At 36.9% G+C, this 19,125-nt stretch overlaps 1 protein-coding gene across 2 annotated transcripts in view; it reads left to right on the plus strand.

Moving 5' to 3' along the window:
* The window catches only part of LPL (lipoprotein lipase), a 38,219-nt gene that overhangs the window by 10,793 nt on the left and 8,301 nt on the right, over positions 1-19,125 (plus strand). Inside the window, exons 2-8 of one of the 2 annotated variants that reach the window (XM_077476206.1) lie at positions 4,234-4,412; positions 8,554-8,733; positions 9,696-9,807; positions 11,015-11,257; positions 12,920-13,162; positions 14,607-14,727; positions 17,862-18,044. In XM_077476206.1, the coding sequence (XP_077332332.1) occupies positions 4,234-4,412; positions 8,554-8,733; positions 9,696-9,807; positions 11,015-11,257; positions 12,920-13,162; positions 14,607-14,727; positions 17,862-18,044 (1,261 nt within the window). The remainder of the gene's footprint in view (positions 1-4,233; positions 4,413-8,553; positions 8,734-9,695; positions 9,808-11,014; positions 11,258-12,919; positions 13,163-14,606; positions 14,728-17,861; positions 18,045-19,125) is intronic. The other variant, XM_077476207.1, reaches the window with a different exon arrangement.

Here is a 19,125-nt window from a genome sequence, read left to right on the forward strand (position 1 = left end):
AAAGCAAGTATGTACAGTTCAAGTCTGCTAGCAGATATACAGGAATGTTAAAATCTCTTCAAAATAATTACAGGCAAACATGACCCCTAAAAAGCAGTTCTGTACGAAAAAGTTCACTTCTATCATTTATATTTTATTATTACAGGTGCTTGTATATATATAATTATATATATATATAATTATATATATATATATATATATATATATATATATATATATATATATATACACACTCATTGGAGCTTACAATCTATAAGGGAGGGTTAAGTGGAACAAAAGGTAATAACTGTGGGGGATGAACTGATGGAGAAAATGACAATACAGTTGTTAGGTGTGGGTAGAATAGGCTTCTCTGAAGAGAAGGGGTTTGCAGGGATTGTCTAAAAGCTAATAGAGTAGGAGATAATCGGACAGATTGGGGTAAGGCATTCCATAGGTTTGGAGAGGTTCTGGAAAAGTCCTGGAGGCGAGCATGGGAGGAGGTGACGAGGGAGCTAGAGAGCAAGGGACGGCTTTGTAAGTAGTTGTTAGTATTTTGAATTTAATTTGTTGGGTGAGCGGAAGCCAGTGGAGGGATTGACAGAAAGGAGTAGCAGACACAGAGCGATCGGTAAGGTGGATGAGTCTGGCAGCAGCATTCATCATGGATTGAAGGGGTGATAGACTATGTAAAGGTAATCCAGTGAGAAGGGAGTTGAAGTAGTTGAGGTGAGAGATGCCCAGGGAGTGAATTCAGAACTTTGTTGTGTCATTGGTTAGAAAGGGGCGTATTTTGAAGATGTTGCAGAGGTTGAGGTAGCAAGATTTGGACAGTGATTGGATGTGGGGCTTAAAGAAGAGTTCAGAGTCCAGGACTATATATCATAGTTTGTCCTGGCAATTTATGGATGATGATGCTAATGATGTTTTACATGCTTTAACACATTCTAACAGCTAGCAAACATCATATAAATAGATGGTAACCTTACAGTGGCTAGTACTGTTTATAAATAAAGCTAATGTGGTAGGTCTGTTTATTTCCACAATGGTGGAAAAGATGGCATTGGAGCTGTACTGGAAAATCAAATCAAGTTCCAACTGTCACTTTTTTTGCATAGATTTGCAAAAAAAAAAATTACTATCATCTTCTATAATCTCTGTATAATCTCCTTTAGATTTACCAAGACGATTCAAGGACTTACCTAGACCATCCAATGGCTGTTGGTAGTTTTAAAGGAGCTTGCACCTTTAGATTGGAACATGTGTGGTCATCTATAGGAATGGTCAAAGTTTTCCAAATTCACTGTTCTTTTGATCTAGGGGTTTTTAAATGTGGCCTTTATGAAGCACATCACAACTTTTAGTGATTCATACACTAATCTCCTCAGGTTATAATCATTGAGATAGTGGTTGCCTGAATTGAATCTTGTCAGTTCTGGAATTGTTCCATCTGAAACTCTTCACTCATCACTGTTTTCTATAGCCAACTGTACTTTTTTTAATTTTAGTTTTACATTGTGTAAAAATAAGTCTTATCATCTACCAAATCAATTTTTTCTTAACTCTTAGGCCGCGTACACACGCGGGGACTGTTCGCCCAACTTTGTCCGTCAAACAGTTTCGGCAAACAGTCCGCTCAAAATTAGCATGGACGGACATGGCCACACACGACGAACGAACAGTTTGCTGAAACCGTGCGCGATGACGTGAACGGCACGTACGACGGGACGAAGAATACGACGTCCTATACACTGCATTATAACTTTCGGCGTGTAAATCCTTTCTGAGCATGCGCGGAACTTAGTTTGACGAACAAGCCTACACACGGGCGGACTGTTCGCTCAAACAAGGTTTCAGCGGACAGTTTTACGGAATTTCCGAAAAACCTTGTTCGTCAAACTGTCCGCTGAAACTGTCCGCTGAAAGCCCACACACGAGCGGACTGTCCGCCCAAACACTGTTCAGCGGACAAAGTTGGGCGAACAGTCCGCGCGTGTGTACGCGGCCTAAGAGATAATTGTTGACTGGGTGTCTCACTATCCTTATCACTATACTGTAATGGGATGCGCATTGCATGCCCAGTAGAAATGTGCTATGTTGAAGGATTTTTAAAATTAAATTAAGTGCATATAAAAAGCCTTATAGTTAAATGCAACATTTTATTGGAAAGTACATCTGTAGGATGCATTTCTGTACAGCTGCCAGATTTTAATGTATAGATTTGTAAAGACCTGTGAGTAGATATACGCAACCTAGAGGTCAATTTTCACAACCACAGCTCTGCTTATTCCTACCTCTGTTGGCATAAGCATTGATTAGTGATGCAGCTGATTCAGTATCATGAAAGTACAAGATAAACTATGCATGCAGTCAGTACATGCCCAGCAAATAAGTTACTGAATCAGCTTTTGGAAGTTCACAGGGTTAGGAGATAACATAAGAATAGTAACATCAATCTACTAGATGGAGAAATTCACTTTGGTTGTACAACAGCTTAAAAGGTTTATTTAAGACAAAAAACATGCACTGGCAAATAAATTACAATATTACAACTTACAACCTAATTACAACATATGCAAGTATGTACTTTGATCATAAAATATCTGTATTACAGTGAACTAAGCTTTCATCGGGGTATGGCAATACTGCAGGACATACTGTAGGTGCAAATAATTAAACTGAGCTTTTTAGGAGCTACAGAAATCAATACCACTGCTTGTACATATCTCATTTATGCTGGGCATTAAAATGCCTAATTACAGTGAACAAAGCTTTGATCTATGTATGGCAATATTGCAGGAAATACTGTAGGTGCAAATAATTAAACTGACCTTTTTAGGAGCTACACAAATCCATACCATTGCAAGCACATATGTCATTTGTGCTGGGCATTAAAATGCCTGCCGCAGCTGTTTACCGGATCAGCCAATGGAAAAAAAATATCAAATGCAGTCATTCAGCAGTAACACAGCAAATGAGATCTGAAATGTGTGCTCAGAAAACGATTTGAAGTAAATTTGGTGAACTAAAACTTGATTCGTGAACTTAAGGGTTATGTAGGACTTGTCTGTTGAGTTGGTCAAAGTAAGATATTTCCTTGTACTGGATAAAAGATCTCCCTGTTCATGGCCAGATCTATATACATCTGTACTTTAATCATGTTATTTCTGGGTGGAAATGTAAATACGCAGGGCAAACAAAGAACTTCTATGTTGGAAAAACATTTGCACGCATAACATAAGGTAATTACTCAGGATGTCCTGTCAAATGTGCCGTATTCATAAGAAATTGTGTCTGCCTCAGGCTAAATCTGTAAATCGAACATTCTCATTGTCTAAGAGTTAGTGAAAAAAAAAAAAAGGAAAAAAAAAAAAACTGAACATTTTTTTAATATTAAAGAGTCACTTTCTTGCATTAGAAAGAGTTTGACCATCACTGCCTTTTCACTTTCTCACATTTTACTGCCATATATCTATTCTATTTGAAGTTCAGGTAATTGGAAATGAATGACTGGTTTAGTAAACTATTAACTGCAGTGTGTCTTATCAGCATTTCCTAGTCAGCTAAGGCTACCATAGACTGGAGACGGGTGAGACAAGCAAGCAAAATCTGAAGTCTGGTGGGGGATAGGTGGTAGAAGGGAGCAGTATAGATTGACTACTGATTGAAAAATAGATTTAAAAAAAGAACAGTTGACTTGAGTTTTGCTTTAAAATTAGTATCATATACCTAAGCATGAAAACAGGCCAAAGGTTTTTCTTACTGTCAAGGTGGAAAAAAACAGTCCCACTGAACTCCACCACCCCACAACAAACTTCTGAAAATTACTAAAATCTCATATAAGTTTTTACATGTTAATGTCATTTTATAAAAGGGAAATCAAGTATTTAATTAAATGAAAATGGCAATTGTTTTTTTATACATAGACAAACAAGATGTCACTAGCTCTCCTTCAACCTTTCTTATTATTATTTTACACTATAGCTACATTATTTACAATACAACTATTATAATCATTATAGATGACTTATATAGTGCCAACAGTTTACACAGCTCTTTACAACATATGGGCAGACAGTATACTTACAATACAATTTAATACAGTAGGAATCAGAGCTTGCAATCTAAGAGGGAGGGTCTAATATGAAACAGCCAAAAATTTGCACAGAAAACAGCTGACAAGCATAGTTACATGTTTACATGTTTAATGTCATGCTTAGCAGCATATATTCATTATTTTACTTTATTTTATAGCAGCAAATATCTTCGGGAAAAAAACTGATTTCAAAGACATTGAAAGCAAATTTGCACTGCGTACTCCGAATGAGCCAGACGAAGACACCTGTTACCTTATCCCTGGACAAGAACACTCTATTGCAGAATGCAACTTCAACCAAACAAGCAAAACATTTGTGGTTATACATGGATGGACGGTAAGGCAATATTTCTTTTAGACTTTAAACATTGTAAAATATATTGAGGGCCAGTTCACAACAGAATGTGGTGTGGGAAAGGCACATTTCGTGTGTTTTTCCTGCACCATGTTCAAAATGCACTGCCTTTACACGGATCGCAAACACAGTGCGTTTGCAGGTGCCAGATCACATGGTACTGCAGGACCATTAGGTTTGGTGCAGAGCGTTTTTCAAATGTAGTGCATGCACTACTTTTTGTGCTTTCCAGTGGGATTTGGCAGCCCATTTAATTGCAGTGGTTGCAAAATCGCAGTGCAGGGGAATGCACAGGAAGGCACGATGCGCTTTCCTGTGTGGTTCTGGTGTGAACCAGTCCTTGTGCTGTGCATATTGTGCAAGCATGTAAGTGTTATACTACACAATGAGGCTTATTTACTAAAGGAGTTGTTCATTTTCATTCAAACATAGTATGACTGAAAAAATACTTCTTTAGATGCAATCTAAGAGATTATATACTTATAAAATAAGCATAATCAAAGTGAATATTCATACCATGTTTGAATGAAGTTTAGCAACTCCTTTAGTAAATCAGCCCAAGCCTATCTTAGTCAGAATCAGGTGAAAACATAATCAAATTATTATATCCAATGAGAGGATCAAGACGTTTTTATACTATCTTTTTGCTTCAAATAACTTTCATTTCACTTTCGTATCACTTCCCATTTGCTTTTAAGGACTAACCAGTCACTGCATTACAATGGTGAGGTGAGGTGCAGTTGCAGGGCTGATGCGCCTGTTAATTATTATTATTATTTTTTTTTTAAACAAACTTTTTTGTGACATTTTATTAATTTCAATTGGTCATCACATGGTGTGAGGTGGTAAGCTGCCTCACACTACACTACACTGAAAAAGTACGGCCTACAGCTCACACACCAATGCTGCATGAATTAGGCACATGGAAGACAAGGCATTATGCCTTGCTTTGCTGTGGGACAGCAATGGAATTGCCGTCAAACAAAGTCCGACTGCACCTGGTGAAAATAGTGCCTCAACCACTGTCACTTTTACCAATGTAAGAGACATCACATTAAAAAGTTGAAAGAAAGTTCCTTTACAAACCCCTCTGTTTGCTTTTTTCCTATTTCCAATAATCTTATAGACATTACTTTACTTGTTGCCACTCTGTTTCATAACAGGATGTTTTAAAAACACTGTGCAGATGATGTTTAAATTCTAGCAATCAATGAGCTTCCACTCATTATCAGTGTAGGGCTACAATGAAAGCTTATTAGTAGTCAGGAATTCGTTTTCTTTTAAGTCTTGGATAGAGTAGAAAAGGGTCAGTTAGGTTTTTACAACTTTTTGTGACCCCTTTGAGGAGGTTTCTACATACACCCATGTCAAAACTACCTGTCATCAAGGGCAGAAGTAGAGTAAAATCTTCACAGTGGGAGCACAGACATCAATTAAAACCCGACAGAGGTTTTAATCCTTCCCACTCTATCTAAGATTAAAATACAAAAATAGCTGGATTTGGTGTTAACTTTTTTACATTCTTTTGTTGAATGTTTGCTCTGTACGTCTGTGGTCACACCTCTGTCCTATTTTATATGCAAAGCATATTATCTAAACTCATGTCATTAACACAGTGTAGCTAGTTGCTTCTTCTAGTCCACCCTTTGCTTCACCTTAAGAAGTAAATCTTTCACACGAACGATCCGTTCAGCTCCATAGACCTCTATGGAACGTCGGATGTCAGCAGTGATGTGTCTGCTGACATCTGACCCGCTCCGATCCGAAAAAGTGTTACGGAGGAAAAACCTACTTTTCCATCCATCTGCAGATGATGATGGACTCTGCGGTCCGTCGTCATCCGATCTCCCATAAGGGAAAGTGGCGCTCTAACAGGTCTGTCCCTGCACAGTGTGCAGAGACGGACCTGTCATCTTCCTGCTCAGCGGGGATCTGTCGAGCAATCCCCGCTGAGCAAGTGGATGTCCACGGGGTGGATCATCACAGATCCGTCCCGTGTGAAAGAGCTCTAGAACTGAAGGGTGGACAATCTGGTGCAGCTGTACATGGCAGCCAATCGGATTCTAACTTTAGCTTGTTCAATTAAGCATTGATAATAAAACCTTGAAGCTGATTGGCTTCTATTCAGAGTTGCACCAGATTTTGCACTCTCTAGTTTTAGTCAACCAACCCCACAGCTTTTATTACTCGTGACAAGGTGATATAGTTTACTGCAAATTACTGCTGAATTACCCAAAATTTGAGCTGTGGGTGGCCCTGGGAGCACCGCAACTTAAAATTCAACTGAGAAGAAGTAAAATTATCGGCCAAGCATTGACTAAATTCTATCAGATGTAGCCACTGTTTGGTAGCTCCTCTGCACCTAATACAATAATCATTGAGACTCCTCCACCCACACTATTAGCATTGATGAAGGACTCGATTGATATTTTTCCAGCTGAAAAACAAAATTGAGCCGTGTATGGCAGCCTTAAATTTGCAGCAGGTCACTTATACTGCAGTTGCTTTAACTTTCAATTGTTTTGTAAGAATAGTTCTTAAATTAGCAAAGGTTTTTTTAAAACTAACAGCTACACTTTATGTTGGCTCTAGACATATGACCAATATGGCCACAGTCTGGTATAACAATATGAAAGCACACCTGTGAAATGTATGAGCTCTGTCACTTTGTAATGTAACATCCTTAGAAAAAGTACTTTTTTGGTCCAATTACAGGTATATACCATATGAACACTGCTCCAGAATCATTCTAAATTACAATGTCACTTTTCTGTCCCAGTATTTGCAGTACAGGAAAGGCTAGGTAGATAAATGTAAACGAACCAGGAACATCTAAATGTACTAAAGCTTCCAAGCCTACTAGTCAAAATAAACCATGATGTCTTTCTTTTTAGGAAAATCAAACATTCTGGATGTTTTTACATTTAACAAACTGTCCTACATACAGGAACTAATTTGCTGATGCTTGGACAAATTGTCCATTATTGAAAGTGTTGAATGGCCTTTCACCATTAAGAAAAAAAATCTGTCATATATCCTATATGCATTTCTAATTAATCTTAGATGGTTGCAATTGTATCTAGATTTGTGACAACCATCCAACAAACCTACAGTTGATATAGTTCTCTCTTGTCATATCAATAAATAATCTGTGTAAAAATAAAAAATGGATCCACATGCAAACAGTTAACTGAACGCACGTTGCGGTGTCCTCTGGTTGCAATGTGAACTGTTCAGGCTGTTCCAGGGATCTTGAGCCTGGACCATTATCTATCTCACAACCTTATACTTATCAGCAGAGGAAGTCAAGGGCGCTAAAACAAGGAAATAAAACATTCAAACTAATATAGTTGTTAGGTGGATCAATAATACATATGCAATAAACTTCCAAAAAATTGTCTTTTATGGTAAAGTTGTTGCTCCATGCAATAGGAATCACAGCAAATTGTCCTTATCACGAGTGCATTATCATGTGTGTATTAGGGCTGATTTACTGCATAAGTAGATAAACTTCATATAGCAAATGAAATGTTCATTTAGTTTAGGAAATATATGTGCCTGCAAAGTGGCATCATTCCAGACAGACCTACTACTTCTTGTTACCATGGGTGCCCAGGCCTGGTAGGATGCTTCAGCTTCTTGAAGATAACTAGATGCCTAAAGTAGCCATACGATGCTAAATCTTTTTTTATTCAATTCCAAAAAGCTTAATTATTTATAGAGGATGGCACTCAGAGAAGAATTGGAGTCCTATGAACCATAAAGCTTTTTTCAATTGAAAGAAGAGCCGTGTGTGGCTACTTATTGCATTTAGTTACATAGTTAGTCAGGGTGATAAAAAGACACAAGTCTAGTTAGCTACATAAATAAGGGGAAGCTATGTTCACTGCAATAATCCAATCATGTATAAGCACAAAATCCTGTTTTGTTTTATTTTATTTTTTTATTTTGATTGGATTGCTCATTATTGGGTATTCAAATATACTCAAGAATCCCCCCCCCCCCCCCCCCAAAAAAAAATAAGCACTGTACAAATTTTAGCAATTATTTTTAATTTTTTTGCATGTGTCATTCTTTCCTGATATTTATGCCTAAATGTTTAAGCTATGTTTTTTCTTTTTAGGTAACTGGCATGTATGAGAGTTGGGTTCCTAAGTTAGTAGATGCCCTATATAAAAGAGAGCCAGACTCAAATGTGATTGTGGTAGATTGGCTATCTCGTGCACAGCAACACTACCCAATTTCAGCTGGGTACACGCAACTGGTGGGACAGGATGTCGCAAGTTTCATTGACTGGATGGAAGTGAGTACAGTTCAGTAGTACATCTTAAGGGTGTAGAGAGCAAGTGTTACCTTCTTTGTGCCATTTATATTATTTTGTTTAATTTTTTTATTTTTTATTAGGCTATTTAGTCTGACATTTGTTATAAGCTGTACTTGCTCTCTTCAAGTGCCTTTTGGAAAGCTGGGAACTTTATTAGCAAAACACACACAGGGAGATTACATTTATATACCATTCTTTAGAGCAGTGCAGGGATTCATGCTACAAAGAATGGTGTACCATTAGACTTTAGCAAAATATATTTTCTCTTCAGAGAGTTAGTAAAAAATGGACCACAGAAAGGAAGTAGAGAGACCATAGAGTAAATTATCTTTTACCAAGTGTTTAACAAACTAGTCAACAAATGCTTAAACGCATGCACATACACACACACCCACACACTATAAATGTTAAATATTTATAAACCCAGTCTTTAGATGTGGTGGCTGAAATAGATTTCATTTTTCTTTGATTTTGACCTGGTGATCCCGAGGGGGGGGTTCAGGGTTGCATCCTAACACACACACAGACCAAAGAAAGCAAACAAAAAAGTCAGTTATGGGTGTTGGGGGTGTGGTGGGAGTATTTACTAAAACTGGATGGTGCCAAATCTGGTGCAGCTCTGCATAATACCCAATCAGCTTCCTTATTTTATTGCCAAAACTTATTTGAATGAACTGAAGTTAGAAGCTCATTGGCTACCATGCAGTTGCAAAAGATTCAGTGCCCCAGTTTTAGTAAATCTCCAAAATTGTGTCTTACCTACACTTTAATTCAGACTAATGGCTTGGGTGCCCTGGCCTTGGGGTGCTTTTAATACTCAGATACAAAAAAGAAGGTAAAATTCAGTTAGGATCAGTTATTTTATTCTGAAGATCTTTTTTTAATTTGACTTTAATATGTCACATAGTTTATAATCAATTGAACTTCAATGTCCTTTATAGGAAGAGCTCAACTATCCTGTGGACAACATTCACATTTTGGGATATAGTCTTGGTGCTCATGCAGCAGGTGTTGCTGGAAGTCTCACCAAAAATAAAGTTAACAGGATAACAGGTGAGATGAACTGAAATGGTTGCATACGTGTGACACAGGCTTCAAGAGTCAGTCCAACCAAAAGTGATATATGAGTTATTGGTGGATCTTGTATTTCTTAAAATTCTCCTACAGTGATAGTGCCTTGCAATAATTCCCAACTCTGTTCTTATCCTCGTGGGCGTTCTGAATGTCCCAAATTACACGTGTTTCAGCTCTCACCATTCCATTTTACGTAACATAGTATTAATAGAAAAACCAAGAGGGACATTGGGAATCCTTCATATTGGCTACATCAGATGTGCAGACCTGGAAACGCACAGATACATCTCCAATAATGTCACTGAAATATAAGAAATGTTCCCAGGTAGTTCAACCCTTAAGAATCTACCAAAACTGAAATAAAAGTTTTTGATTGGCTCATTCTTTAACTGCTTGCTGACCGTATACTGGAGAGCTAAAAAATTCAAGTCCTGAGCTACTGGCCAGGCATCAAGGGTTACTCACCACCAGTTGCCCCACCCAACCCCTACCCTGCCCCGCCCCTAATTTGGCCCCTAAACATGCCCTTATAAATTATCTCATGAAATTACACTTAAATGTTTTATGCAGAATTCAACGCAGATTTCCATGCAAAATAATTGTACCGCTTTCAGCACCTAATTCCAGACTGAATCATACTGCCAGGGAGGTTAAAATCAAATTATTAAGAGAGTGTTGAGAGAAGACCCAAACAATTACATTTTTAAGCCTCGTCTTTTTTCACTCCTTTTTTGAGTGATTTGTTTTTGTCAGTTTAATTAGATAACACTTATGATATCTCATTGATTTATGCCTTGTTGTGTAAAATCTGAATTTAAAATTGTTCTGAATCTGAATTGCAAAACTGTAGCATACGTAGGCCAACAAATAGTTATCTATTTACATTTCAATGATGAACATTAGATAGTTGTTTTTAGCAATTAGGAAGCTAATTGTGCAGTAAATCTTATTAACACTGCTGAATTAAGGGATAGGTTAGGGATAATGAGGTAATATTTTGATTGCATTAAAAAGCCTACTTTTACTAACAAAACTAAATTAATTCTAAACATAAATAACAATTTAAACTTCTGTGTTTCATTTTAGTAGGCATTTAATATGCTCAGTTATTTTAAAGTGACACTGCCATTGCAATGTTGACAGTTTAGACGTCATATTGTTAGACTGACAATGTTTTTCTATGTAGGTTTGGATCCAGCTGGGCCAAGTTTTGAATATGCTGAAATTTCAGTGACTTTGTCTCCTGATGATGCCGATTTTGTGGATGTGGTGCATACATACAGTGTGGGTACCCCAGACCGTAGCATAGGCATCCAAAGGCCTGTTGGACATATTGACATTTACCCAAATGGTGGAAACTTTCAGCCAGGATGCAATATTGGAGAAACAATCCGGCTAATGGCAGAAAAGGGTCTACGGGGATTTATAGGTAAGAATACACAAATATATGTGTATGTGTGTGTGTTTTAAATAGTAATCATATACCATGGCCTGAAAAAACTAGGACGTTCTAATTTTCAAATGCTTGTTTAGAAAGGATGGCTACCCCATCTTCCTTTGCCTCTTTTACCTTGGGTCTCTGAGGTCACAGGGAATTGGAGGAGTAGTTGTAAGCTACTGCAGAAACCTGATTATGCATCCTTTTGATATTCCAGGCACAAATATACAGTGTTAATAGGATGGCAAGGTTTGCTCTTAATTTACCAGTGAAAAAAAGCACAATAAATGTTAGATTATACTGTATAGACAGTACTGACTGGATATATACTTATAGTCTTAAATGTTGTTTCAGTTTTAGTAAATCTCCCTGATAAATCAAGGGCAAACCTTGCCATCCAATTAACATTGTAAATTACAGTGTTGGCAAACTTATCACTCAGACCTGTGATAAATAGAGTATAAATTACTATTTTAGGGGTAGATGATGAACCTACTTCTTTGTCATTAACCATAAATGCTATTGGCTCTTAATTACCAGATGTTTTCTGAAATTAAATTCTTTATGACATAAAACAAAAGGAAATGATAAAGTTAGATAGTTGTAAAATATTTGATGACGGCCTTGTTTAGGTTTTATACCATGTCTCTGGGGCTTTTAGATACATCTTTGTAAGGAAGCTGAGGGATCCCACTGAATGACCAATCCTTCATACACAAAACCCCTAATATTTGATTTTAACACAGGAACTATGTCAATAAAACACTGCAGAATTGCAACAGTTGTTACAAAAGTAACCAGTCTTGGAAGTCTAAAATTTCTGGTACCTGTTAAGAACCCGTTGGAGCTTGTGCACTCAGTATGGGGTTCTTACAATATGTAAACTAAATACTACATTTTGACACTATAACTTACATCACAAGTAATGTTACCTACCAGAAGTCTATATCATCTCATCACCTCATAAGGACTTTAGCCACGTAAAAACATTTAAGCAGAAATGTCTGTAATGATACAGAACATATATTTTTGAAAAAGGGTTCTTAATTTCTAAGTACATAACCAATTTTAAATTCACTTTGCTGAAGTCAGATCAGTGCAAAATAGATTCTGACTGGGGCTCGGTAGAGTTAGAAATGGCACACAGAAAACAGGATGCAGGTAAATCATGACAAAAGCTGAAATGCTTAGGAACTGTGTTGACGGGAATGGGTTACTCTACTGAATAATTAAATATTAACATGTTGCTGTTAAAAAAGTGGAGGCTTTAGTATTTCTTTAAGTGAATGCTATTATGCTTTGCACAGTTTACCTACCTACTTGCAAACATCATAAACCCAACTTAAAACCACTAAGCGTATGCTACTCTTCATGGAGTGCCAAGAACATATTGTCAATGTACGCAATCAATTAACTTAATCGGCTTAAGCATCAACATTCATTCATTTTTAATAAACATTATGTTGGAGTAATATAATATAACATAATATAAACATTATGCTACATTTTTGTTATTACTGATAGACTGTGTGACATTTAGAGTATATATATATATATATATATATATATATATATATATATATATATATATATATATATATATATATATATATATATATATATATAAAACTTAGTTTCCTTATATTTGTACAGATATGGACCAGATTGTGAAGTGCTCCCATGAACGCTCCATCCACCTCTTCATTGACTCTCTTCTTAATGAAGAGAAGCCGAGCATGGCCTATCGTTGCAATTCAAAGGAAGCCTTTGATAAAGGACTCTGTCTAAGCTGCAGAAAGAATCGCTGTAATACATTGGGTTACAAAGTCAATAAGATACGTGGGAAAAGAAGTGCCAAGATGTTCATGAAAACTAGTTCTCAGATGCCTTTTAAAGGTACAGTAATACTTTCTTAACTTATGAATTAGCTTACATACCTCAAGCTTGAAAACACAAAGCTTTTATAATTCTATATGCTTTTTAACTGGGCCTTTAAGATCAGTTAATTATTAAAACATGATGCTAGGAGTGTATCTCTTGAGTATGCCTTTACATGACAAACAATTTAGCATTAAAAATTATGCTGGGTTAGGTTAGTAACATGTAACATGTTTATGGTCTATACACATACCTAATGCATCATGAATAAAAATGAATGCAATGACCATACCTGGCTACTAGAAAATGAATCAGCTACCGTATACCTACTGAACACCTATTATAACCTAACTTTGCACATCAAGCAAAACATTTTAGCATAGAACAATGGAGGCCATGACTGCCAAGCTGTTATTAAAAGTATGTCATTTGGAGCTGCGATCCTTTTCCTTGTTTTATTATTCACATTGGGGTGATTTACTGCAGAGGAATAAAACTTAATATAATTTAAATTGCACATTGCACATTGAATGTATATAGCCTCACTCAGATAAGTATTATTTTACTAAATCAATCACAGTGAAGCAATGGTTGCAAAGAAGCATGTAAGCAGTGAAAGTTAAGTGATATGTATACTTTTTCCATAGGAGTAACTTTTTAAGTGATAAAGGAAGGATATGGATGGCAATCCTAGGAATTGCATCTTTAAACTAAGTTGGTAATGGCAGCTCCTATTTTTCTATCCTGATCGTGTACTCTTTAAAGTGGAAATAAGTCCACAGGGTCAGAGTGGGCTCCTGGCGTGCGCTCCTCCAGTCTTGGCAGGTCCAGGCTCAGGGTCCATCCTCTACTGCTACCATCTTCTTTGCTGCATTTTCCATATGCTGTGTCGCTCCGCATTGGCCAACAGGTGCCCATTGCTGATGCAAATTCTGCATATGAGCTCAGGAGCTACATTGCTCTCAGATGAGTTAGGAGTGTGCACTGCACAATGTATGCACCATGCAGTGTACAGGCATACCCCACTTTTAAGTACAGAATGGGGTTTATTTACTAAAGCTGGAAAGTGCAAAACCAGGCTCACTTCTGCATAGAAACCAATGAGCTTCCAGGTTTTATTAGCAAAGCTTAATTGAACAAGCTGAGGATAGAAGCTCATTGGTTTCTATGAGAAGTGAGCCTGATTTTGTACTTTCCAGCTTTAGTAAATAAACCCCATTGTGTACTTAAAAGTGAGGTATGCCTGTATACCAAAAATAAAAATTGCTTCCTTTTTACCTTCTATTTACCTTTTTTTTTTTTTTTTTTTAGGGGTTTAGTCCCCCTTTGATGCATATAATGTGATTTTTCAGAGTTGTTTAGGAATCATATAAGGAAATATATGGTGACATTATTTTGAATTGTTTTTTTTTTCTTCTCTTATATAAATGAATTGACATATACTTGCTGTTTGTATGTTTAGTGTTCCACTATCAAGTGAAAGTCCATTTCTTTGGAAAGAAGAACTTAACCGTCACCAACCAACCTTTACTGGTCTCCTTGTATGGTACTAAAGGGGAAAGTGAAAACAGACCACTCCGACTGTAAGTATCATATGCTATTTTGGCTTGCTGAGAGCTCTGTGTACAGATGTTGTTTACAGTGTGAACTGTCAATCTCTCAATTACATAAACTTGTGGACATCAACTGGTATCCCATGAGGCCTAATTAAACATACATTAATGTATATTTATATGTGGGATAATGTTATTGCCTTTCCCAGTTATTATTCCGTTAGGTCTCTATGGGACAAATGGTGCTTAATACTCCATAACAATAAGAAACCTTACGGATGGGGGGGTTATGTGAAATAGAAAGGTTTCCCACAGTCATATAATTGTTCAATTTCACTGTTATTATGTAAAAATGCATTAGAAGATCATCAAATACATAAGGTCTTGATATTATTAAATAGTTACAGATAATTTACTGTATACATGGAGATGTTAAATCAATGCATTTAAGTTATTTTACAAGTATTGTTAACAAAAACCCCTCAAACCCACATTCTTACTTAACCTAAAAGGAGAAACTAATGTTTCATAGGCCCCATGGACATGGGATTCAAAATACATTCTTTCAGATGTGTTTAGAAGCTGATTTCTAAACTCATATGGAAGCAGGTTCATCTTGGCTATGGCTGAATTCACACTTAGACATTCAGTTGAGGTGTATTCAGTCTAACTGCTCAAACATAAATAAGAATTCTGTGCACCTCAGTTCCATTTAAGTTGACCGTACACTAGTAGATTTTCGAATGAATGTTTGTGCGAATATTCGTACAAAAATTCTCTGTACATTCAATCATTTGATGAATGTCGTACAAATGCACTTAGAAAGTTTGCTTGCTGTTACCATTAACATTCAGATTTCAAGCAAATGTAGATTCCCGAATGAAAACCTTATACACTGTAAGAAATTGGATCATTCGAGAAAAAATGTCCTTCCTGTTCCATTGAATTTTCTTATCGCTATGGTTGAACGCAAACTTATATGTTCCCTTTTAGCCTTTTAATATTTTTTTTACATCTGTTCAATAAGTGTAAAAAAAGAATACCTGGTCTTTATGTCAGGAATTCAGAACTGTTCTATGCACACTTCCTGTGTTATCTCAAGGAGTCAATTTGACCCTCTTCGTTCTTATTTTGAAATATAGAATAATTAGTGTGCTAAAATCATCCAGTCCACCAAAAATTCTCTGTATTGTCAGCCAACAAGAAATTAGGTGCTGAGTGCATTTCTGGCAGCTTAACAGGTATTTTTTTCTATTGGCGGACATCCAATCAGGTTTGAGTGAACGCAACATTTAAAATAATATTCATATATTGTATTTTTTATTAACACACAGCTTGATGTTGCTTTACTAAAACTGTAGCAGGCAAAATCTGGTACAGCTCTGCATAGATACCAATTAGCTTCCAGTTTTTTTTTCAAGTGGTTAGCACTTCCGCCTAGCAGCACTATGGTCGCTGGTTCGAATGCCAACCACGGCACTATCTGCCCGGAGTTTGCATGTTCTCCCTGTGCCTGTGTGAGTTTCATCTGGGTACTCCGGTTTCCTCTCACACTCCAAAGACATGCTGGTAGGTTAATTAGCTCCTGTATAACTTGGCCCTAATAAGTATATGTAAGAATATGAGTTAAGTACTTTAGATTGTAAGCTCCTTGAGAGCTATATATATATATATATATGTAAGAATATGAGTTAGGGACTTTAGATTGTAAGATCCTTGAGCGCTATGTATATGTAAGAATATACGTTAGAGACTTTAGATTGTAAGCTCCTTGAGAGCAGGGACTGATGTGAATGTACAATTTATATGTGAAGTGCTGCGTAAATTTACAGCGCTATATAAGTACCTGTAATGATAATAATAATAAATTAAACAAGCTAAAGTAAGAAGCTGATTGGCTACCATGCACAACTGCACCAGCTTTTGCACGCTCGAATTTTAGTAGATCAACCTCATTGTGTGCTTGATTCTTTAAACAATCTTAATTTGTTTATTTTCATTTCATTTATGCCTCACGAAGAGCTACAATTATAGGTATGATGCAGTCTGTCTTATGGCCATAGGTAGCTTGGTCTTGATAGTGGAGATCACTGGAAAATGTTTTCCTTGATTAACTTAGATTAATTTTTGATGGTTTACCATAGGATTTCAGCATTTTTTTTTAACTGTAAACTCAGTGCATATCCTATAAAATAAAGTACACTTTACTCCCTGGGATAATAAACAGGCTGTTATAAGGCATAGGTTAACTAGGCAGTCTTGTAGAGTACCAACAACTAAAAGGGGTGCCAGGGTAAAGTGAGATAGAGCCATCTAAAATTTAGGAGTCAGGCCTTATTGCATCTGTGAAGTGTGCTTGCTCTGAGTGTTATTTTGATTCGAGTGAAACATTTTCAAAGTGTCTGTGTGATTTTTGCACCAGTCCATAGCCAGTGCCTTTCCTTTATAATGCCCATAGCTGCTATGTACTACAGACAATCACTAAAATATGATGTAAATCATGTATATCTACATGTATTGAGTGAAGGCCTGCAGTGCAAAATAGGTACTATAAGCACACTGTAAACAAAAAACTGTTGCAAGAGATAAAAGGCAAAGATAAGTGGTCTCAAATCAAATTAACCTAGAGTCTGCATACATTTAACAAGCAACTGTGCACAATGTTGCCTGCCCTCTAAATGTAACCTATTTTTTTCAGCACAGAAAAATGTATCCCAACAGCAGAGAGATTGGTATGCAATTAAGAGGTTACGTTTAGGAAGGGTTTATGTCTTCCAGCCCTGAAAGCTAATGTATTAGGTACTTGGTATATATTATAGACATATGGAAGAATTGTAAAGGGGTATAGACAGTGTAGGGGTCTCTGTGGGAGGACACTGGAGCCATAATATACAGAATATCTGACAGATTTTGAGAAAATACAGGGTTAGAAAATCTCAGTGCGGTGGTAAATACATAAACTCTACTGCATTAAAGATGTTAATAAGAGTAATGGTGTGATGGTTAGTGGCATATAAAGGTTAAAAGATGTTCAGCCTAGTGTAATGAAATGGTCAGAAACAGTCTTGCAAATAAGTATGTTGGCATTCTGCTGCACAAAGTCAACTTTTTCATTTATATAGTGAGTGCACATCAAGAATTATAACTGATCTTGTCTCTTTTAGGGCTGAAATGTCTTCAAACAAAACCTATTCATATTTGATCTTCACTGAACTGGATGTAGGAGAGCTGCTAATGTTGAAAGTTAAATGGGAGAAGGAATCATTCTTCAGCTTGTCAGACTGGTTTACAACATACGCATTTGATATTCAGAAGATCAGGATAAAGTCGGGAGAGTTACAGAAAAAGTAAGTAGCTTTGTAGAAGCACATGGTTATAAAAATAATTAGTAACCTTGTCTTTTAGATCCTACATTGCTTATTTAACTACTTCAGCCTCGGAAGGATTTACCCCCTTCCTGACCAGAGCACTTTTTGCGATACGGCACTGCGTTGCTTTAACTGACAATTGCACGGTTGTGCGACATTGCACCCAAACAAAATTGACATCCTTTTTTTCCCACAAATAGAACTTTCTTTTAGTGTGTATTTGATCACCTCTGCGATTTTTATTTTTTGCTCTATAAACAAAAAAAGAGTGACAATTTTGAAAAAACAGCAATATTTTTTACATTTTGCTATAATAAATATCACCCAAAAATATATAAAAAAACTAATTTCTTTCTCAGTTTAGGCCAATATATATTCTATAAAAATTTGCAATAAGCATATATTGATTGGTTCGTGCAAAAGTTATCACGTTTACAAAATAGGGGATATTATTTTTTTTATTAGTAATGGCGGCGATCTGTACTTTTTATCATGACTGGGACGTTATGGTGGACACAACGGACACTTTCGACACTATTTTGGGACCATTGTCATTTATACAGCGATCAGTGCTATAAAAATGCACTGATTACTGTGTAAATGACACTGGCAGGGAAGGGGTTAAACACTAGGTGGTGAGCAAGGGGTTAAGTGTGTCCTAGGGAGTGATTCTAACTGTAGGGGGGGATGGGCTACCACTGACATGAGAGCAATCACTGCTCCCGATGACAGGGAGCAGTAGCTCCCTGTCATGCCACTAGGCACTACAGGGAAATGCCTTGTTTACATCTCCCCGTTCTGCCGCTCCGTGACACAATCATGGGCCCCAGGTGGACATCGAGTCCGCAGGGCCCGCGGTCGCGGTCACGAAGTTCACGGTGGGCGCGTGCCCACATTGCCACGATTTAAAGGGGTGACGTACGTGAACGCCCATTTGCCCCGCCGTGCCATTGTGCTGACGTATATCATCGTGTGCTGGTCGGCATGTGGTTAAAGTGATTCTAAAGTCTATTTTTTCTTTCTTTAAAACTAATAAACATGTTATATTTACCTGCTCTGT

This window comes from Lithobates pipiens, unplaced genomic scaffold (genome assembly GCF_037356315.1).
Source record: "Lithobates pipiens isolate NorthernLeopardFrog02 unplaced genomic scaffold, aLitPip1_a1.2 Scaffold_13, whole genome shotgun sequence".
NCBI classification, from domain to species: domain Eukaryota; kingdom Metazoa; phylum Chordata; class Amphibia; order Anura; family Ranidae; genus Lithobates; species Lithobates pipiens.